We start from the raw sequence: 22,769 nt of genomic DNA on the forward strand, positions 1-22,769 counted from the left end.
AACTCCCTGCCCAAAGCTCGGCTCCACGAGGTGCTCAAAGCCCTGGAGCAGGTGAGCTTGCCTTCACCATCGTCTGTCCAGCAAGTTGCTCTGTGTGAGTTGCTATCCCTCGTTGGGAAATCTGATACTAGAAACTCTTAGTGCCAATATGACTCCATACGTGGAAAATTCTACCCTTTACTCCATGGAACCAGCTTTAGGCAAAACATAGACTGGCTGAAAATACTGCCCAAAGTTACATTCAGATTATGTGCTCATGGGATTTATGCTAGCCTCATAAGCAGTGTAGCTGTGGTTTCTATCTGTCTGTCTGTCTGTCTGTCTGTCAGTCTGTCTGTCCTATCTTATCTGTCTGTCTGTCTATCCATTTTGTTGGCATTCAGCATAGGGTGTCCATTTTGGTAAGAGACAGATTGAAGCCTGCCAGTGAGGATATTGTTTGAAATTAAACAGCAGTCCTTTCTTATTAACTCATTCAGCATTATGGTACAAAAACCTTACCATATTCTCCCTGTTTTTCTTGTTTGGCCCACCAGGGAATACTGGGTTGGAGACTAGAGTGTGGCCTCTGCTGTTTTACACTTTCCTCCTTCCTCCTTAATGTTTGCCTCCTCGGCCTTCGTGGTTTGGCTTCTCCTCACATTGCTTTTACAGATAACAGCTTATTCCTCGGAACCAGATTATAGCTACGCCCTTCTTTCCTGTTAACGTTGCTGTGTGAACCATACTCTGAGTGGTGCTGTTTGCTCTTGACTTCTGGCTATCCCTCAGTTCTTTTCTCTTTTACCTGACGGACCCCTAGTTTTAAGGATTCTGCATTCTTAAAACGGGGCTCACTCTTGCTTCCTCTGTCTCCCACACTCCTCCCCCGCCCCCATTTCTGCAGACAGTATTTGTGTTTCTCTGTGTCCGTTCCTCTGCTGTCTGTAATCCTTCAGTGAGTCTGGAGTGTCTCAAATGTGGCTCTGCAGGTCTCAGTGGGACCTTTGTGTCTTCCTTGCAGAGGCACTGATCCAAAACTCTGCTTTTCCAGATGCCACTGGAGTGATCTTGGGTCATTTATTTGCTGCTTCTGTGTCTCTGAATAGGTCTGCTCCTATCCATCTCAGTATTTGTTACATGGACTAAGAAGTGCCAGGGAGCAATTTGTTTATTCATTGAAATGTAATGTACCATGAAAGACAAAGTAGGCTGCCCACAGTCTTCCACAAAGGGAAGGGCTCTGAGCTCTGAAGCCAGAACTGACACCTGTGCTCAGGACAGTGCCACATAGCCTGGCTTGACTCCATTCCTTGGCGTCCCTAAAATAGTGGTGGATTGGTACCATGAACATCAAGAGAGGGTCTACTTTGATAATTCTGGGACATGGTGACCTATTTATTCCTTATAAGAACACATAAACTAAGCTTGCACACTGCTTTTGGGCTGGAGTGGGATAGAATCTCTCAGCCTCTGTTAAAAGTAAGTGGGCGTCCCTAATGGAGGTTGATGTCCGATGAAATCACGTTTAAGCACCGGTATCTGTTGTGAAGGCTCTGTCTGTGTGAGCAGCCTCCAGCAAACAGTGCCACAATGGTGGTCTGCTTGCTTTGTGGACAGAGCTCAGCACTGATGTGAGTCTCCCTCCCAGCCACAGAAACTGTTTTGCTGGTAAACGGTGGATTTGGTATGGTCCTTGCAAGACAGCTAAAACCCATTAGTCAAAAGCAGTTCAGACTCAGGGATGATGATAGCCTGCAGTGGATCGGAATTAAAGGTTGTCTTAACATTGTAGGGAAAACAGGAATAAAAATAACAAAATCTGATACTTACAAAATGCCTGAGAGAGATTTTGGTTTTGTATTCTTGGCTGTAAGTGGACATGGCTAATATGAACTATAAAAAGTAAGGCTAAATCTTGTTTTGTTTTGTTTTACTTTTATAGTGCTGAAAACCAGAAGTTTTGGGTGATGTAATTTAATGAATTGATGAAAATCTTAATGCTAAGTATTAGTTTACTAAGAATATAATAATACTAAATGTCTCAAACTTTATAAGTAAATACATGCTTATTCTGGGTCTTGCCCTATGGCAGTTACAAGGGCGCCTCTTTTCCCACACATCCAGACCTAAAGTAGTACAGGAAGAGACTGTTGTGGTCCGTCCAGGCTGACGAGCTCTTCTCAGACTGAGGAAGGCCTGCATCCAACAGCTGCCTAGGTTACTTACACAGTAGTGCTAATCACGTGATAGATTTGTGTATTTTTATCTCTTCTCTCAGTTTTTAAATTAGAAGCCACAATTGTACAAAGTAATGGGTTTCATTCCTTTTCCGCACATGTACGTACTGCATGCTGGTTGTATCCACCTTCCTTTTCCTGTTCTCCTTTTTCCCTTCCACATCCTTAGTAGCCCACTTCTTACTCCCCGCCCTCCATCTTTGTGTTATTTTGAGGCAGAGTTCCATTATGTCTCCCCGATATCTTGGGCTTTACCATACATCTCAGGCTTGTGATCTTCCGCTGCAGACTCCCAGATGCTGGGGTTAGAGGCCTGTCCACCGTGTTTAGTCCTCACCCCATCACCGCCATATTCTTTCCCCATAAAATCCACGGAAGAGAGAACTGCTGCGGCCCTTATCTCCATGACACTGCCTTACTTCACTATGATTGTTAGTTCACCCTTTTCCTACAGATGGCATAATTCTATTCTTCATGACAGGCTGAAGCTATAGACTGCAGGCTGCGTTTTCTGCATTGGTAGGCATGTAGACTGGTTATGTGATTGGGCTGTTAGGAAGAGCGCTGCTGTAAATATGGAAAGTAAACATGGAAAGCCTGTGTACTGACTTTGACACCTTTGGGTGTATACCCAAGCACTAGATAACTGGAAACTTTGGAGGTTCTATATTTAGCATTTCGAGGAACCACTCGACTGATTTTATAGTAACGGGGCTCAGTTACATCCCTGCCAACAGGGTCTTGGAGTCTCCAGCCCATCTTCACCAACAGTTTTTGTTTCTGCTTCGCCCTGATGGCGTGAGATGGAATTTTAAGTGCTGTTCTCATGTCATTTCCCCGATGTCAAACACTGTATTTACTGGACATTTACTTCATTGGAAAACTGTCTGGCCAGCTTTTTTTCCCACTTCTTAGTTGGATTATTTGTAGTTTTATTATTTAATGTTTTGATTTTGATTTCTTTATATATTCTGAATCTTTGTCTCCTACCCAATTAATAACTGGCAAATTTGTTATCTTGTGCTCGCCAGGTCTCTAGAGGAAGAGAACTAGCAGAGTGAGTGTGTGTTGTAAAGGGAGTTTATTGCTTGGCTTACATGAGTTGAGTCGGGTAGTCCAGCATTGGTCAGATACACACTGGAGAGGCTGAGCAACCTGGTGCTTGCTCAGTACACAAGGATGGGTAGGTACCTCAGCAGTTGTGATCCGGTGATGAAACCCTGGAGGATTCTTGGAAAGCCTCTGGCCTTCAGTTTAGGCTCGAAGGCTGAAGAAGCTGGGTTCTGATGGCAGTGAAGGATGCCAGCAGTAGCAGCAACAGGGTAGATGCATTCATAAGCAGGGAGAGAAGGCACGTAGGCAAAAGCATCATTGCTTTCCCTCAGACCGATTCATGTCTGGTGCCACCCACTCGGGGAAGATACTCCAACATCTTGGCACTACCTTAGTGGTCTGTCCAGAGTGTGTCTTTTAGTTTATCTAGACCCAGTCATGCTGGTAATCAAGATGAGTCATCAGAAGTTCACCCCTTGTCAGCTTGATACCTCATTGTATCTGCTTATGTCATACTTAATTTACAAATGAAAAAATAGCGGCCATAATTCTCCCTAACATGATATAACTACCCTACACTTAACTAAAAATACTGTTATTAACAAAATAGGACAGAAACCCTCACAGCAATTAGAATTTCATTTCTGTAACTGGTCATTTGGCCTTGACTGGTATTTATACTACCTTTTCCTAATAACCATTCTGTATTTCCTTCACTCTCGGCAAGCAGCTCAGCATGTCTTGCTTGGTTCTTTATCTGGAGGGGTGACTCACACCTTCATTCCTATGGGTCATTTGTCATCTTGCCTGTTTTGAGTTGTTTTGAGCTGTAGTTTCCCACTGACCTTAATCACAGGATGCCGTGCCATCAAGAGATGCCATAATGGATCTTCTACTCTGGATACATCTTTTTACACTGTGAAGAAACTGTCCAGTTTCCTCCCGATAGCCTGGGTGAATCATCCTATCCAACACTCTCATTTTTCAGCCTGTTGACTCAGAGGTATCAGAGCTGAAAGTGGCCAGGAAGCAGTCGCAGCTTCCACATAAGCTGTGCCTCCCGCAGGAGCATTTTCCTCTCTGAGAATCAGAGCATTTGGCCAGCAGAGCCTGAGGTCAAGCCAAACTTTTGCTAGTGGGTCACCAAGGGTAATGGTATGTCCCCATTTCTTCCCCTTAATTCCAGGACCCCAAAACCCTGGCTGGAGGAGAAACAATAGTGGGTACTGATGCAGCCTGCTGGAGAACCCTACTGTAGGCCTCCAGCCTGTTGCTACCTAATTGGCATTGCAACTGTGTCTTTAAAAGGCCATCCCACCACTTTGTCAAGCCACCATCTTGTTTCTTTGGCTGTGAAGTGAGTCCTTGCTCAGAAGCAATACAGTATGGGGTCCTATGACTGTGCTAAGGCATTGTGTAAGTTAATGGGTGGTCATTTGGGCAGAATTGTGTGCAGGAAGACAAACTCACATCCAGAAGTATGTGGTATCCTTCCAGTTAAAACAGGGCCCACCAGGTCCCTTGGCTCATCACCCCAGGAATGATGCTCACTGGGAACTTGGTACTGTTCTCTGTAACTGACATGTTTGGCATTCAGTAGCAGGTCTACCTTTGTTTACATTGTTAAAACCTTGTATGGCCTCCATCCCTGTCACCGTAGCCATTTTGTCCATGTGGCCATTGGGCAGTACAGGGATATCAGGGAAGAGGCTGGCTACTGTCCATAGACTGGGCCGTCCTATGTACTGCTCATTGCTTCCTCTGCTGAGGTAATCTGTTCAGAATTTGCACGGGGAACAAATATCTCCACGTCCCTTGCATAGTTGGAGAGATTTATCCACATACTTCTTTCTTAGCTGTCTCTCTCACCAGTTTTCTAACGCTGTGTCTTTGCAATTTCCCACCAGTCAGCTACATGGCCACAGCTCACAAATCTCTATTTATGTGTACATTGTTTCTCCTTCTAAGCAAAGCATACAGTCATATGCACTGTGCCAAGATTTGCCCATTATGAAGAATTCCCTTCAGAGTCATCCCAGAAAAGGGTTCCAATGCTGCAGCTGTCCACTTCTGGGTGGTACCTGCATCGGCTCACTGTGGCGGCCATCAAAGGTGCCCAGTACCATCTCTGTCTGCCCCCAACCCCTCGGTTACTGTTGGGTCTGCTGGGTCGTAGATCCCAAGCAGCAGGAGAGCCCACGCAGCAGTGGGGACCCATTGAGGAGCTGCCTTCTGTTCTGGGCCACACTTAAGTCCTGTGGTGTTTGGGCCATTGTAACACAGCAGAGGGAGGGTGTGCTGCCTCCAGAATCCAGGGAGCCCCACTCAGCGGTGGGAAGGGATAGGAACAACCACTTTTTCTTTCCCTGGAAATGCCACTGAGGCGGAAGGCCCTTGGACTTTGGTTGGATTTGGTTTCCATCTGCGGATGCGCATTCTTTTTTTTTTCTCTTTTTTTTTGTTTGTTATTTATTTATTTATTTAAAGATTTCTGTCTCTTCCCTGCCACCGCCTCCCATTTCCCTCCCCCTCCCCCAATCAACTCCCCCTCCCTCCTCAGCCCAAAGAGCTATCAGGGTTCCTTGCCCTGTGGGAAGTCCAAGGACCTCCCACCTCCTTCCAGGTCTAGTTAGGTGAGCATCCAAACTGCCTAGGCTCCCCCAAAGCCAGTACGTGCAGTAGGATCAAAAACCCATTGCCATTGTTCTTGAGTTCTCAGTAGTCCTCATTGTCCGCTATGTTTAGCGAGTCCGGTTTTATCCCAGGCTTTTTCAGACCCAGGCCAGCTGGCCTTGGTGGGTTCCTTACTCATATTTGGATGCACATTCTTTACATATAGGTTCAGAGTGGTTGTTCCCTCCTGCTCACTTGACCCAGTCAGCTTAATGTCATCAACATGGTTAGACTGTTTGGATGCCATGTGGAAAAGGCAAATGATCAAATCCCCATGAACTGAGTTGTGGCCCAGGGCTGGAGAATTAGTAATACTCGTGAGGTAGAAGAGTGAGAGAATTGTTTCTCCCGGTCCTTAAGAACAGGGCTTGAGATAAAAGCATTTGTGAGGTCAATATCTGCTCAGGCGAGGATGGCGCTGTGACATCTGCTGCAACAGCTGCCATTGGAGTCACAGCTCGACAGTTTGTGATCCTCCTGTCACCTGCCTGAGAACCGCAACCCTTTCAGGGGCTCCCAGAGTCAGTTCTGTTGTGAGCCCCTGTCTAATAGGCTCTGACAGGTCTGGTTATCTCCTTTCCACCAGTTATAAAAGGGAAGGATGGGAGTGGAAGATGGAAGAATAGTAGACCTCCCCACTATTGCAGTGGGCCCTTCCTCAAAGGGACATGGCCTCCCTTCATTCGAGGGGTTCTGATCTATAAACTAGCTCAAGTCTAAAAATTGGTCTAGGTGCCTTGAATGCCTGTTGCTATGATTCGAGACAGCCGTTCATTTAGCATACAATTTTCCTGCGTATATAGCTAAAGCAGGAGCTTAGGCCTAATGTCTGTTTCACTTCAGGGAGCGTCATGGTTGATTACCCAGTGCCAAAGGTCTTCACGAATCAGACCATTATGAACGTTGCTCTGCCCACGTTGTCCCTTGTGACGAGTGAGCTCACCTTGCCTCTGGCGGTTCGGTACCGCCTCTTGACCCTTGCTGCTCTGGGATTCAGTTTGACCCATTGGATTTAAGTTGTCCCCTTGTACAGCCACGACCAGCACTGTAAGGTATGGCGTACAGAGAGAAACAGTGACAGCTCCTCGGATGTGCTGGTTCCCCTCTCACAGCCTGTCTGTTGCAGTGCGAGTGAAGAGCTTGTCCCCTCTGCCCCCATTGTGGAGGCTTAGGTTTTACACAGCAAATCCTCTCCAGTGTCTTTATCTAAACCAAGCCAAGGCATATCAGACCGCTCCAGCTATTTCACACTAGACCGTCTTCTGATTCACATCTCAGCCTACCAGCCAAATCAGCTGTTGGCACCTTTCCAATTATGTCAGCTAAAAATTTAAACCCAGGGCCTGTGCTCACTGAGCCCATTCATTTTTCCAACCTGGGCCGGTTCACCTTTCCTTAGGCAGGCTGGTGGTCCCCTGTTGCTGGGAGGTCACCATGTTGATGCCAAACTTAGTGCGGACACCTGATCGGCATAGCGCATCACAGCCCTAAACTCCTGCACTCATGTGATTCTCCTGTTTCAGCCTCCTGAGTAGTTGGGATTACAGACATGTGCACTATACCCGGAGGCACGCACATCTTTCATGTGCTTCCTTAAAGAACATGTTTTCTGCAGACATGTAGGAGAATAGTTCCAACAAGCCGGGGCCACACTGAATGAGGTCACAGCGTCTGGATTCTCTCTGTGGTTGTATTCAGTCCTAAACATGAAAACGCTAACAGTGCTGCTGATCTTTCTTTGCTCCTCTAGATATTCCCGAAATTCCAGAAAGCATCTCCTTCTGTAAAGCCCTGCAGGTAGCCGACTTCAGTGGAAACCCCCTCACCAGGTAACCTTCCAATTGACGTACCTAGTTACAATGCTCGGGGTAGCATGTCTGACAGCCTGGGGAAGGAATACAACCTGGGGGGGGGGGGGCGCTAACCCCGCCAAATAGGATTGACTCTTAGTGTGTTGATATATGCAGTGGAAGAGGGCTCATTGGTATCGATGGGATTGTTAGGACCGAGGACAAGGGGTTCATGAGGACTGGTAAAGCAGGAGTTAAAGAACACATTTCTGAGTAGCATGAAGACGTGTAGCTTAAAAAAAATTCTCAGTTGGGTCGACAAGGTGGCTCAACAGGTAAAGGCACTTGGCAGCAAATCTGATGGTGAGGAGAACTAACTCCTGTGGGTTGTCTTGCTGTCCTCTGGCCTCCCATATGCACATGTCACACGTATGTGCACTGTGGTGTGTGCACGCACGTGTGTGTGTGTCGCTAAATAAATGTAAAAAATAAAATAAAAATCAGTTCCCAATTCATCTCCTGACTTGTAGGATTAGACTGGGGCCAGAGAGATTCCCGTGTGTTTACCCAGGAAGTCGATTCCCTTTTATTGACCTTGGGGCTGCACAGTTACTAGGCATGCGATCTTCTTCTGAGTTATACACCCAGCCAGAGAAGTCTTAACTTTTTACACTGCGGTAATGAAACATTTATAACATCAGCTTTCTGTTCAAAAACACATACTCACACACACACACAAACCTTCCCTCCCCCCAAGACAGGGTTTCTCTGTGTAACAGTTCTGACTGTCGTGAAACTCACTTTTGTGACGATGCTCGCTACAAACTCACAGAGATCTGTCTGCCACTGGCTTCCAAGTGCTGGGACGAAAGGTGTCTGTCACCACCCAGCTACAAAAACCTTCCTGACACCATTATTCCCTTACTCTTGCAGTAGCTGTGGGGTTTCCTTAGGGTTCTCATTCTGAGTGTGGCCCCTTGCCCATTTTACTACTTAGTGCAGCTCTGCCTTTCCTGGGGTTTCACAGAACACTGCCTGCACCTGGCTGAGGGCCACTGTCGTGACCTTCCTTGGGGCCCACCTGAGTTGGGAGTCCAGGGGAAATGAATTGGTACCCATAAGGCAATGCAGAGACGACTCTTGGGTGTGTGCGCTAAAGGTTTCTCTGGGCCAGTGAGTCCATTTGTAGGATTTTTCAAGGCACTGCACATAGCTGTTGTCTTTGAAATTGAGCTGGATCTATCTTATTCATGTTAAAATTGAGACTCCCTGAGTATGGAACAATTCCCTATTTAGTTTTGTTTCACCCATATCTCATTTCCCAGAATTAGATATTTTCATGGTGTTTCTGGTTTCTTTCTTTTGGATTTCAGTGACTGATACTTTTATCAATTATGACCGAAAAATAACAATCTCTTATGCTGCATAAATCTAATACCTTTTTTTAACTCGTTACTGTCCTCAAGCTGGATTCTGTTTCCTAGTAACCTTCACACAGTTATTTCTTCTCAGAACCTCTCTTGTTTCCTGTCCCCTGATGTGCGTGCTCCCCCAGGGCTTTGAGGGCCTCCTCAGCTACAGTGTGCTTCCACAGCCTCTACCCTGGTTGCCCTCGGCTGCCCTGTCAGTCTCTGAGTACTCCTGAAACACTTCAGTTCCTTTCCCAGCCCCCTTCCCCGACAGTTCTGATCTTTCCCCTGCCTTCAACCTGGGAGAGCACCCTGCTTTCTCCCTGATGCCCCTCTGGTCTTCCACAGCACCCTCTCTGCACTGTGTTCCCGTAGCACTTGACATTTACACGTAAGCTGTCCTTCTAATAAAGACTCCCCCACAGACATGAGGAAGTGACTTGCATTTCTCTCTTATCGTGTCTCCAGCCCAGCTGTAATTCTCGAAGGAAGTGCTCAGCGGGCATTCACTGAACTACGCAGCTAGCGGAGCTTTAAGGCAGTTTATACAGCTTGGCAAGCTGGGATGCTCTGGCTGCTGCAACTGAGACCTAGCCACTCAGTCAGTTAAATCGCCTCTGCTTTTCTCCTTTTCTCCTCATTCCTGTTAACATTGTCTCCGCAATCATCCGAAGGCGCTCTCAGCTAGAGCACACTCAGGTTATGTGAGACTTTCACTCCTGTTTTTTATCCTGTCCTCCTCTGTGACAGGATCCTTAGAGAAAAAGATCATTTCAGTTTGGCAGGTGTCCTGACGTTAAGAATTAAGATGTTATCTGTGAGCTGAAGGGGACTCGGTAATTGCTTAGCTTGGCACACTTAGCTTATGGCTGGGGAGGGAACCTCAGCTAGATGCGCAGACTTCTAGACCCTGCAGCTACTGTGAAGAGCGGTAGAAGCTCCTCACCCGGTTTCTGCCCCTCATCCTGCTGCATGCACTTGTACGTGCCACCCTTACCTAAGCCAGCAGCTGGCAGAAGGGCAGAGCAGCTAGCTAAAGCATTTCACTTGCTTTAGGAACATTTTCGGTATTTTTAAGATTATAAAGATTATGAAGATTATATACACCGGACAAAACTCCAGACAGGCCTTATAAGTTTTGTCTTTTGAAATATAAGTAACAATCTTCAGCAATTGATTCCCAATAATGTAATAAAACATTCCTGTTGATGCCCTGATCTTGGTACCTGGATTTTGAGTTTTGAATTATGAAATTAACTTATATTACATGTCAAACATTAATACAGGATTTCTTTTTTGCTTTTCTTTTCTTTTTGTTTTAAAAAAAATACATACCTAGCAAAAGAAAAGACAAGTCTAGTGATCAAGAGCTCACTACTAAAGTCAGAGTTCTGCTCATGCTGGGAGAGAGAGAGAGAGAGAGAGAGAGAGAGAGAGAGAGAGATCATTTTAGATGTGTTAAAATCCTTTCATCTTGAGTCATGATTTTCCTTCTAAATATGGGTAACTAGGAATATTGAAACTAGAATTTCTTTTTTTCTTTTCTTTTCTTTTTTTTTCTTTTTTGAGACCAGGTTTCTCTGTAGCTTTGGAGCCTGCCCTGAAACTAGCTCTTGCAGACCAAGCTGGCCTTGAAAACTCACAGAGATCCCCCTGCCTCCGTTCTTTGTAAATTTTAAATGATGATTTTGTATCAACTCCTTACCATTTTGTGGAGTTTGAGACATTAAAGTGCTTTTGTATGGACTGCGTAGTGAAAGATAAAGTTATTTTAAATGAGTGACATCTTGAATTAAAAAGAAGACAGCAGAGCAGTTGGCTGCAGCCCATCAGTGTAGAGTAACCCTTTGCTCTGGGCATTCTGAGCTGCAGCTGTCCTGTGGCTTAAAACCCCACGGGCTAGCTAAATTTTTTTCTGCAATTTCTCTAATCAGGGCAGTGTTTTCATTCTCAGCAGGATTTCTTGTTTTGTTTTGTTCCTTGGGATTTTAACTCTTTTTTGTTTGCGATGTGGTCAGTGAGGCTGTGGTCAGTGCAGCCTTGGCTGGCCTGGAAGTCACAGAGACCTACCTACCTCTGCCTGCGAGCCCTGGGATTAAAGGTGTGTGCCGTCACACCCCCAGATCCTCGGAGGTTGGGCTCCAGTGTCAGCAGCAGCATCTTTCTTTCTCCTAGAACGCCCAGCACACCTAGCACCTTCTCTAGGAGGCTGTGCACATCTGCACATCCCTCTCTCAGTATCTGCAGGGCCTGTGCTTCCCTCTGTAGACAGCCGTCTGCTTCTGCTTACAGGTGTAGTATATATAGGAAGCCACGGCGGGTATTCCATAATAAATAGCAGGAGGCTATTGCAGCCACCAACCGTGGGGAAGAAGCCTGTCTTTACACTCAGCGTGCACTGCCTTTCTCTTTTGAATTAACGTTGTTGTTGTCGTCATTGTTGTAGGTTGCCAGAGAGCTTTCCTGAGCTACAGAACCTAACATGTCTTTCTGTAAATGACATCTCACTGCAGACTCTGCCAGAGAATATCGGGAAGTAAGTTATTACGGACGTCTGTGGGTGCCGGGGATGAGAGGGAGCTTGTCAGCCGCTCCCCCGGCCTTTACAGCTGTGGGACGCAGTACCATTTGCCACTCCTTCCGTATCCCGTCAGGAAAGATGAAAGTCAGCCTTTCATTTGTGTGTGCTCCTCTGTATACACAGCAGCTTGTGTGAGGAGGCCAGAGGACAATGGAGGTTAGGCGTCCTCCCTCTCTGTCACTCTCTAGTCTATTCCTTTGAGACAGGGTTTCTCAGGGAGCCTAGAGCTGAGCTGGTGCCCAGCAATCCCCAGAGGTTTCCATCTCCGCCTCTGTCAGCACTGGGGTTACAGGCATACACTTGGCCACACCCAGCTTTTTACATTCTGGAATTCAGATTCTTAATCATGTTGAGCATGTGTGTCTACACTTACCCACCGAGCCATTCTCCAGTGCCCAGCTGTTCCTAAATCTTAATGGTTATAAACTGTACTGTTGTTTTTTATTTGTAAGAAATCAAGTTTGTTTGAAGTTTTGTTTTTAAAGTGTGTGTGTGTGTGTGTGTCTATGTGTGTATGTGTGTGTGTGTATGCCATGTGCTTGTGAATGTTCCTGGAGGCAAAAGAGGGTATCAGGCTCCCTGGAACTGCTTGATATGGATGCCGGGAATTGAATTCTGGACTCCATTTGCTTGGAATTTAGGCCAACACTGGACAAGTGATACCTCATGAAACTAAGAAGTTCCTGTACAGCAAAGGAAACAATCAGATGAGTGAAAACGAAGCTCATGGAGCAGAGAGAAACTTTGCCAGCTATACAGCTGATAGATCAATATCCACAATATACAAAGAACTCAGAAAGCAAAGAGTCAAGAAAATGACCCAGTTAAACAATGGGCTATGGCTCTGAACAGAGCGTTCCTAAGAGAAGAAATAAGAATAACTAAGAAATACCTTGTTCAAACTCCTTTAATAAAAAGCAGCCAGAAGGGTGGGGTAGGGGGAAAGGTGGAGGGAGTGGGAACTGGGATTGGTAGGTAAATAAAATGCAGAAAGATAATGTCGTTTCTTTTTTTCAAAATAAAAAAAATTAAAAAAAAAAGCCAGTCAGGAAAGATGGCAGTTTTATCAACAGAACCTTAACAAAGACCTTTCCATAATTAGAGGGAAATGTAGAAGCTGGTGTGGTGACCTAGCAAATGCACCTGCCTTTGCAGGGCGGCCTTCTTATCTTATAGCCGGAAGCTGAGGCAATGTCTAGCCTGTTGTTTTCACCAAATGTGAAGCAAAATGTTTGGAATGATTAAGTATTGCCTGTGTTGTACGTTCATAAAGATAATTAAGTATTATCAGCCTAGTACTCTTTAAAGCAGAGAAGGGTGGTGGTGTAGCAGCATACATTGTAGGACTTCTTATTTTTAATAAAAAAAAAATTAAAGCTGAGCATGGTGGCGCACACCTTTAGTCCCAGAGGCAGAGGAACTGTATGAGCTCCAGGCCAGCTTGATCCACATAGTCTCAGGACATCCAGGACTACAAAGTAAGACCTGTCTTAACCGTGTGTGTGTATGTGTGTCTGTGTGTGTGCTATATAATCATATGCATGTGCAAATATATAACCATGTACACACATATATGTATGTATAATTTTCTTTTATGTCTCATAACATTTTATGTATATTTTTAATATGAGCAATATATTGGTATATAAGACATTATATTTAAAATAATAAATGGAAGGACTGTAAAGGTCTACTGTAGGTGTGTGGAGAGCACCCTTTTATTAGATGATTGTTAGGGTGTTATCTAAGCTCTACAACAGCGCTTCTCAAACTTTGCTTTTCTGGGCTTCAGTGGGTTCTGTTGAAGTCTTCCCAGATCGGTATGGGAAGTGAGAACCAGTGCTTGAGTGATCTCTGCGGATCTTTGTGTCCGTTAGCTCTACTTTTGAAAAGTTGGCCACACACACATTTCTAGTTAAACTTGGGCCCTGCAGTTTCAGACCTTTGTTAACATGTGTATCTGCAGGCATGCAGTGTGCAGATTTTACTGTGCTGCAGATCCATGTGTAAACCAAGCAGAAAACCCCAAAGCCTTTCAGACAGATGGATTTTCAAGTCTGTCCGGTACCCTCTCTTTCTAAATCAGCTGAAGTCTATTCTTCATGTAAAGGTTAAAAGCCTTTCTGTTTGCCACACCTTCCATAATGGCGGACCGAGGTGAAGTAGATCCCAGTCCTGAAGATTCCCTGACTTACTCCCCATACTGTAATCGCTTCAGTTCTGTGTCCATGGGTGTTCAACTGTGTGTCTGTAATCAGTGCATGCACTGCATCAGGACTCCAGTTACATCAGGCATCTTGGGTAGCACTCCTCTTTCCCTGCTGGGTGAACACCACAACAGAGCACACCGAATGCACTCCTCAGTACAACGAGACCTCGTAGGTCCTGGATGAGGAGTCCTGGAATCTCCACCAGAACCGTGTTAGCCTGTCCCTATGCAGTGCTCTGGACTCAGCTGCTGTAAAAAGTGGTTCTGAAGAAGAAACTATGGAAAGCACAGCTTCTATTGCCATAAAACTTTCTAATGAAGAATAATAAGTATTGTCTATTAATGCTTCCTAATTTTTCTGATATAAGAAGTTGTGAGGGAGAAAAGCGGTTATTTTTAGGGAAAGATATCTACCAGAAGAATGGGAAGCTTGTCTCGCTTTGGTAACAGTTCCGACATTTCTCACTTTTACTTCTCTGCCTTTGTTGCCAGGAAGCTTAAAGCTGCTTCCGGCCTGCAGTGAAAGGCAGCAGGGAACAGACTTGTGTGCAGAGAGGGAAGTCGGGAGCAGGGTGAGGTGTTGCTGGCAGCTGCAGCGAGGCAGGTGCCCCCCAAGTGCTTGTGCCGCCACTGCAGCACCCTTGCTCCCAAGGTGGGCAATAGCCACCCTGTGTGCAGTCAGCATCTTCTGTGCTGTGCGTGGTCGATTAGCTGGAGAACTTGAGTCTTCCCCTGCAGATACGGCCGTCTTTAAACTGCACGGTTCTCACATTTTGTTTCTTCCTTCTTCCCCGGGTCTTAGTGTCTTAGGTCCCGAGTTTTTCTGTGCATCTGCTCTTTGCCCCTGCTGGGATGGTTGTCAGAAAGGTACACGGTAGCAAGTGTCTTTGCATAGTTAGAGCAGTTGAGACCTTGCCTCCTGCTGCTGGAAAGTACACCAGTGCGGCGCTCTTGCAGCAGTGTGGGCAGTTTCTCTCCCGGAGCTGACCTTAGCTCCCACAGAGCCCAGTTGTTCTAGCCATATTAAAGGCATGTCCATTCAAAAATTGGTTGGTGAGTTCATAGCAGCATTCTTCATTATACCCTCAAAGTAGAAACCATTCAGATTTGGATCCATGAGAGAATGGTCAGCAAAATGTATATCAATCAATAAACAGCTATGAAAGAAATGAAGTATTGCTACATGCTGCAACATGAATGAACCCTGAAAAGATGTTTAGTTAAAACAATAAAAAAGCCAGACCCTGGAGGTCACATGCCATTTGACTCTGTTTATACAGAGTAGCAAGTACAGTCAAGTCTATAAGAAAAGAAGCAGTAGTTGCTAGGGGCTGAAGGGTAGAACAAGTTTGAAGAATGTGGATAGAATTTTAATGAATTCTTCTAGTTATATGTACTCAGAATTAAAAACATGTTCATACAAGAATGACTTTGAATCTTTTGGAAAGGATAAACATTTTCTGGAACTAGTAATAATATTTGTATAGCTTGTGAATAAAATGTGCTAAAAACATAGGATTTATACACTTCAGTAAGAGAATGTAATAACTGATGCATTGCTCTGAGGTCACTAGTCCAATTCCTTACCCCTGGCGAGCAAGTAATTACATGTGTCCAGTCTTTACAGTGCTCAGGTGTTGCAGAGTGGGGGTGAGGGTCGGAGGAGACTGAGACCTCCGGAAACTAGCAGGGCATACTAAAGAGTTGGGAAGCCTGCGGCCCAGCATTGGGCGGTATGCTATTTTGTCTTGACCTTGTGTAACTTTTCCATGAAACAGTCATGTTACTTGAAATGCTATAAAAAAGAAGTCAGCATAAGCGTGTTCCCTGCTCCTTTAATTAAAATTTCTCCTTGAAGCGTAGCGTGCCTAGAATAGCAGAATTGTCTGTGATGAGCTAGTGTAGTTCCCAGCATAGCCATCGGTCATTGAAGAGTTCTTATCAGTAAACATGTAATTATGATAATTTGGTGGTAGAAACAGAATGAGTTGGCAGGCCTTAGTTAGGTTCTCTGGCAGACAGAGCTAGAACAGCTAGAACGTGTGGATCTGGTTTTGTCTGTGCTGTCCTTGGTGCCAGTGACCTTGATATCAGTGAACTTGAACTAAGCAAGCCTTGAGGCCTTGGCTGACAAAGCTTGGTGCTAGGCTGCTTAGCTGTGGTGTGACAGTAGAGAAAAACCTTAGAGAAAACTGTTACCATATTAAATATTCTTTTTTAAAGCCTGAAAATTGCTGTAAAAATGTTGTTTCAAAAACAAATATATATATATAAAGTTAGAGGCCTGGAGGCATAGGTTATTGGTAGAGTACTTTCACCAGCAAAAGTATATTTTTTTCACTCAACTGTAAATGCTTGTAGGTTATTTTTTTATGATTTTGCAGTATATTGTCATTTGTTTGATATAAGTATCTTTTATTCTGTTTTCTAGATAATTTGGTAATGAAAATGAGGGGGAGAACCAAAATGGTTTAAAAAGAGTATTATTTAAAACAGTTATAAAAAAATGTGAATTTCTCAAAATAGTCACTCATTCAGTCACTTGAAATAGAATCCTAAAAATGCAGTCGGCCCCCATTCTGACTTAGAGAGAGTAACTTCTGCCCTGCTGTTCTGAACTGTCTGAAACAGGAGCGGTTGCGGGAGGCAAGGCTTCCTGTTCCTCGAGCCTGGAGCAGGCTCCTTAGCTTTCTCACCCACCACTGCTTGAGGGCAGTGCTCGTGGCAGGAGGTCATTGTGCCTAGAGGACAGTGAGGCCTTCCCAGCAGTACTGCAGAGAAAGCAACTTGCCAGGACTGAAAGTTGAAAGATGAGCTGTTTGTTAAAATAGAATGGTTTTAAAACTTAAGGTTTGTGTAGGTAGTGAGATACTGTTTTACAAATTAAGTCTGTACAAGGTAGAAGAGGAGACAGAGCCTAGTGAGGAAAACAGTGCAGGGTGGCGGCGTACGGTCGATGCCAGGTTTCTACTCCAAATTGTATGGCAGAGCTGGAAGGTGGCTCGTTGGCTAAGAGCACTTTTTTCTCTCGCAGAGTCCCCAGGTTCAGTTGTTAGCACCCACATGGTGGTTCACAAGCATCTTTAACTCCAGTTCCAGGGAATCTGGTGCCCTCTTCTAATCTCCATGGGCATCAGGCATGCACGTAATACACATTACAGACATACAGGCCAATCGCACATAACATGAATACATCTTTAAGAAGAAGAAAAGACTGGGAGCTGAAGACAAGGCTCAGTGGTAGTGCTGCTACTGTCCTAGGACCCAGCCCTGCCCGGAACTCCAGCTCCAGGAGCTTTGATGCTGCCACCTGCCTCTGCAGCCTATGCAGACACATGGAATATAAATTCAGGCAGGCACAGACATACACGTAATTTTTTTAAAGAATCTTTTTAAAAAGATTGGAGTCATACCTTCTTGTCCTTGATAAAGGAAAATTCTGTTAAAATGTCTTCAGTGGTACCTTGGGCCAGGGACATCAACATGGCTTCCAGCTGTTATAGGACCATGGACTTCCAGAAGATCTTTGGGCTTCAGCAGGTCTGAGGCAGTGTACCATGGATACCGAACGGTTCTTCAGGTGCAGCATGGACCATAGAGGTCTTTTGAGGGGATCCAATCCAGAAAATGATCTGTTCTTCCATCTTGGACACTGTTTTGTTGCTCAGAACCAGGGAGATGGGGCAGCTGGGCAGTATGTGTGTGTGTGTGGGGGGGGTCGGGGCTGTGTGTGTGTGGGGGGGGGACTGTGACCGAGTACAGGGTCCAGGCTGCAGCACCCCTCCCCTTTGGCCCTGTTCAACAGCATGTTCTCCCCTCGACTGCAGGCTTCTCTCCCACCTCTCCCTGCTGTCTCATCTCTAGTTCCACCTCCATCGCTCACTCACCACTCCATTTCTCAGTCTTTCCCACCTCTCCACTGACTCATCCTTCGTTGCAGTGGCGGTAGAAGTTGGTGTCACATACGTGCATGCATACATATATAAACACACACACACACACACCACACAAATATTCATTGCAATGAGACATTGGTCTGGTTCAGGGTTTCTGGACGAACTGGACCATTGCTGAGAGTTGTCTCTGATATTCTGCTGTTGTCAGGGTCATGGCAGGCCTGCAGCTCTGCTCCTGCAGGACTGGCTCCTTCACATGCTACAGCAGCTCATGGGTGGGGTAGATGTTGGGGTGGACGCACTCAATGCATGGGATCCGAGTTAGTCAGCCGTTGGTGGGGCCAGCCCGGCTTCTGCCGCCACTGCTGTCAGTGGACCCCTATGGCTTTTTTTTTTTTTTTTTTTTTTTTTTTTTTTTTTTTTTTTTTTTTTTTGGTTTTTCGAGACAGGGTTTCTCTGTGGTTTTGGAGCCTGTCCTGGAACTAGCTCTTGTAGACCAGGCTGGTCTCGAACTCACAGAGATCCGCCTGCCTCTGCCTCCCGAGTGCTGGGATTAAAGGTGTGCGCCACCACCGCCCGGCTCCCCTATGGCTTTTTCGAGCATCTTTAGCCTTATTTTCCTCCTCCTTTCATCTCCCCCCAACACTTAAATGACAATTTTTCCCACTCATTCCAGCTTCACAGCACCTGTGTCCTACTGAGCATTCTAGAGCTGCCTCTCACCCCACCCCATGGTCCCATCTACTTTTCACTCTTGTACAGTCCCATCTGAAAATGAGGAGCCAGGAGCCACAAGTAAGAAAGAACATACAGCGTTTGTCTTTCTGGGCTACCTTGCTGTCTGTTTTCTTGTTCCATCCATCACCTGAAAATTTCAAGTTTATTAACAACTGAATACAATCCCATGTGTCATATTTTTAACAGCACACAGTAGTAAAATTCGCAGTGCTTTTTGGTTTGGTTAAGGAGGTGAGATGACTGTGTGCCTTGGAGATCGAGAAATGGTTTTCATGTATTGCTGGTAAACTTCCAGCAAAAGCGAGCTCCTGAGATACCTGATAGTGTGACCAGGTTGGACTGTGGCGTTGCTTCTTCCTGATGCAGGATGCCCCAGTCTTCTGTGTGCTATCATAATGTTGCCCGCAGATGGTCAGGACTGACTTGGTGTGAAGAGGTGTGACAGGAGCCCTGTACAGCCCCCCCCCCTCTCTCCAGGCTTCTCCCTGCTGTGTTTCAGGTGGTGGCGCTCAGATCCAACCCTCAGAAACATGGTACAACACAGACTCGACTTTTGTATAAAGCAGCTTTTCGAGATGCATGTGATGAGCCTGTAGAGGACCCGGTGGTTAAGAGTGTGTATTGTTCTTGCAGAAGACCTGAGTTTTGTTCTCAGCACTCATCGTCAAGGTGGTTCACAATTGACAGCTACAGCTCCCGCTCCGGGGGGGGGGGGCTGCACTCGTCTGTGTCCTTGCACACACATCAGTCACATCATTTAAAAAACCTTAAAATGCATTTGATGGTGCCCAGTAAGTGAAATTTTCTGAGGCAAAGGACTTTCCTCCTAGCAGTAGACGTCCTTAGTTTGTCAAAATAGATACGGAAGTAACGGGTGCTGGATGGGTAAGATGACCGCTAAACCAGTGATTCTAAAAAGATGTAAATGTGATGTAGGCGGGTTTGGCACTTTTCTAATAAACCCGTGCAGTGACGTGACCACATCTCTGAAATCAAATCTCCGCTTTTCCCTCTCCAGGTGTGACTGTCAGCACTGACCATGTTAGCTCTGGATAGCTATCCCCCCCCCCCACCACCACCACCACCACCACCATGGCAGTACTTCCATGTGAACCCTTGACAGAAAGAAACTAGAACTTCCCTTGCCAGGCCATTGCCAGTCAGGTTCATTCCATCAGGAAAACATTGGGGATAAGTCCATGAGTGATTTTTTAGAGCAAGGATTTTGGTTTTCTTAAATCAAATTATGATTGTTTGACATCTTTCTTTGCTTTGGTTTTTGAGGGAAACTCTATTCGGTTTTCAAAGTTTTATTTTTATGTGTGTGGGTTTATGTGTGCACTATGTGTATACAGTGCCCATGAATGCCAAAGAGAATAGATCCCCTGGAACTGGAATTGCATGGTGCTGTGAACTGAACCCAGGACCTCTGGAAGAGAAGCCAGTGCTCTGAACTGCTGAGCCATCTCTCCAATCCCTTATTTAGCTTATAATTGGATATGATATAGAGGGTATACTGTGCTTAGCATAGTTGAAAATATTCTCGGTAAAGATGCATATCTGTACCAATGGGTGGAAGGACTGTTTACTCATATTTATGCCCTGTTTTGTTTTTTTAAGTCCACATGGTCCTAGTTTTGTTGTTGGAAAAACAGAAAATAAAGGATTAAGGAAGATTAGTGCTGATGCTCAGAAATAAAATCCCTCCAAATCTAAATGCTGCTAAAGCAATATTAGCAAAACTGCTTGGGGTTGCATGGATCCTAGGTACCTGTGAAGTGAAGGGTGGTGGCTGTTTGGAATCTGTGTCATGCAGTGCTGAGGTAGTCCAGGAGGTGGGGACTTTTGATAGTGAGGCACTGACTCTTATCTGAAAGTGACCCAGATAATCATTGCTAGGGAGAGCCTCTGCCTGCTCCACAGTGTCCTGAAAGGCAGGAGAATCTGCTGCAAGGATCTGTGCTAGGGCTTAGTAAGGGTAAGAGCAGCATCAACATAGCTACTGCATTAAGTCAGATGTATGGTCAGAGCGTCTCATCGTATTATTCCTGGCTCCTTAAAAGGGAGGTGGCCATGAGGTAGAGCACTGGGCTTTTGTTGAACCCCCCCCCCCCGCAGGTTGATTTTCTTTTTTATTATGTTTATTATGGGATGGAACATGCCACAGTAAAGGTAAGAAAACCATTTGCAGGAATCGGTTCTCTCTTTCCACCAGCAAATTCTGGGGCTTGAACTCAGAGTGTCAGGTTTGGTGGCAGGTTTGGCAGACCAGGCACTCTATTCAAAACAGGCATGGTATTTCACTGATAGTGAGAAGTCCCTGCCCCTTGAGATTAAAGGCACTGCTGTTCTAATAACAGCACATTTTTAACATTCTGAAGCTGAGAGGCACATAGTTGGCACTTATCTTAGTTCAGGGAGTGGTCGTCTTCGGTGACTGGGAAGTTATTTCCCTGTCTCATGTGTAAGGTATTTGTGAGTCAAATACTATACTTTTATTAATGCCATTGTATTGAAATCTGGGACGTGAAGATTATGTTCATCAGCGGTGGTGGTGGATGGTGATGGTTGGTGGTCTATATTTCTATTCTGTGGAGTAACGGGAAAGGTTTTAATAAGATCAGCATGTGGGGGATGTGGATGGTGGAGGGGGAGTAGAAATATTGAAGGTGTTTTCTTAACACCATTTTCTTTTTTGAATTTCTAGTCTTTATAACCTGGCTTCACTGGAACTGAGAGAGAATCTTCTTACGTATCTTCCTGAGTGAGTCTCTGGGGAAAAGAAGAGGGCATTTTGTGCAGAGTGACTCGCAGGATAGTTTCCTGAGCAGTACTTCCTACCACATCCAAATGAACCTTGCTTTTGGAAACTAGTCCGAGAAAGGAAGTGTGTTTCTCTGTGTGCTATAGCCTCTCTGAGCATTCTTGTTGTTGGTTATTTCAACAGCTCTCTCACCCAGCTAAGGAGACTGGAAGAACTTGATTTAGGAAACAATGAAATCTATAATTTGGTAAGTGTGTATCTGAGAGATTTGATGTTTCTCTGCCCTTATGATCTCAAGTGATTTTGAGTTCAGTAGGGATGTCTTTCTTCAGGTACAACTAGGAAACCTGGGAAATGAGTTTCTGTTCACAATGGTGGAGAAATATGGTTTGGGGGAGTCAGGGCTAGCGGTCTGGCCATGAGGCGCCGTGTCTGCGTTCTAGGGAGGAGGTTGGGGCAGTTTTAGGGACAGAGTCTTGACATGAGAGAAATAGCAGCCAAGCCTGCTGTGGTACCCTTTTCCCATTTGATAATTCTTTCTCTCATGATGGAAGATGGAGGTCTGGGGCCTTGTCACTACAATGTCACCTTTTGTTTCAGCCAGAATCAATTGGGGCGCTCCTACATCTGAAGGATCTCTGGTTGGATGGAAATCAACTGTCTGAATTACCTCAGGTAATTCATAGTGAGTCTCACAAAATGTGTCGCAACAGCAGTAAACTGTGCCTTCCTTGCTTCATGGGACTTCCCAGAAGACCCCAAAGATAAGAAAATGAAAGAATGAAATTTGTGTCCTAACCGTAATGACACATGCATGGGCAGCCCATACATGGTGGTTCTGTTGAACTTGTCCATATTGGATTTCATGGTCTAAGTTGATGAGGATGACTGACCAGGTCTCTTTCTCAAGAGGGCACAGATCTCATTACAGATGGTTTTGAGCTACCATGTGGTTGCTGGGAATTGATCTCAGGACCTCTGGAAGAACAGGCAATGCTTTAACCACTGAGCCATCTCATTGTTGAAAAAAACCACATCTGCAAAAAGGCCATGAGCTTTCACCATTGTACCGTGTCACAAGGAGACTGGAAACCCAGCCTGCCATCTTTATAGATGCCGAAGTCTGTACTTCATCTATTCTTCCTACCCAGTGTAGTTTACTCTGTGCCATTAGATCTGTGGATGATAAAGACCATAATTGAGACACTATATATCTCTGCTACTTTGCTGCTGTGCCCAGGTGCTTTAGGGTATTTTTTTTTTCACTACGTTTTCCCCCCGTGGTAGTTAACGTAAAATAATATTAAGAGCTCCCCCTGCTCCCCATTGCACTCACGGTTTGAGCAGGGTGCCATGATATTTAGTCTTTTCTCTGCTGATATCAAATGAGACCCATGTTCTAAATGAAATGGGCCATTTCATTCTTCAGAGTGGAGT

The 22,769-nt window shown here is 45.3% G+C and overlaps 1 protein-coding gene across 1 annotated transcript in view; it reads left to right on the forward strand.

Moving 5' to 3' along the window:
* The window catches only part of Lrrc1 (leucine rich repeat containing 1), a 122,075-nt gene that overhangs the window by 74,995 nt on the left and 24,311 nt on the right, over nt 1-22,769 (forward strand). The window contains exons 3-7 of the mRNA XM_041679849.1: nt 7,696-7,774; nt 11,591-11,680; nt 21,276-21,332; nt 21,516-21,579; nt 21,933-22,007. Coding sequence (XP_041535783.1) covers nt 7,696-7,774; nt 11,591-11,680; nt 21,276-21,332; nt 21,516-21,579; nt 21,933-22,007 — 365 coding nt within the window. The remainder of the gene's footprint in view (nt 1-7,695; nt 7,775-11,590; nt 11,681-21,275; nt 21,333-21,515; nt 21,580-21,932; nt 22,008-22,769) is intronic.

The sequence above is a fragment of the Microtus oregoni genome, unplaced genomic scaffold (genome assembly GCF_018167655.1).
Source record: "Microtus oregoni isolate MIOR12 unplaced genomic scaffold, Mior012 000032F_ref0000030, whole genome shotgun sequence".
In the NCBI taxonomy this organism is placed as follows: Eukaryota; Metazoa; Chordata; class Mammalia; order Rodentia; family Cricetidae; genus Microtus; species Microtus oregoni.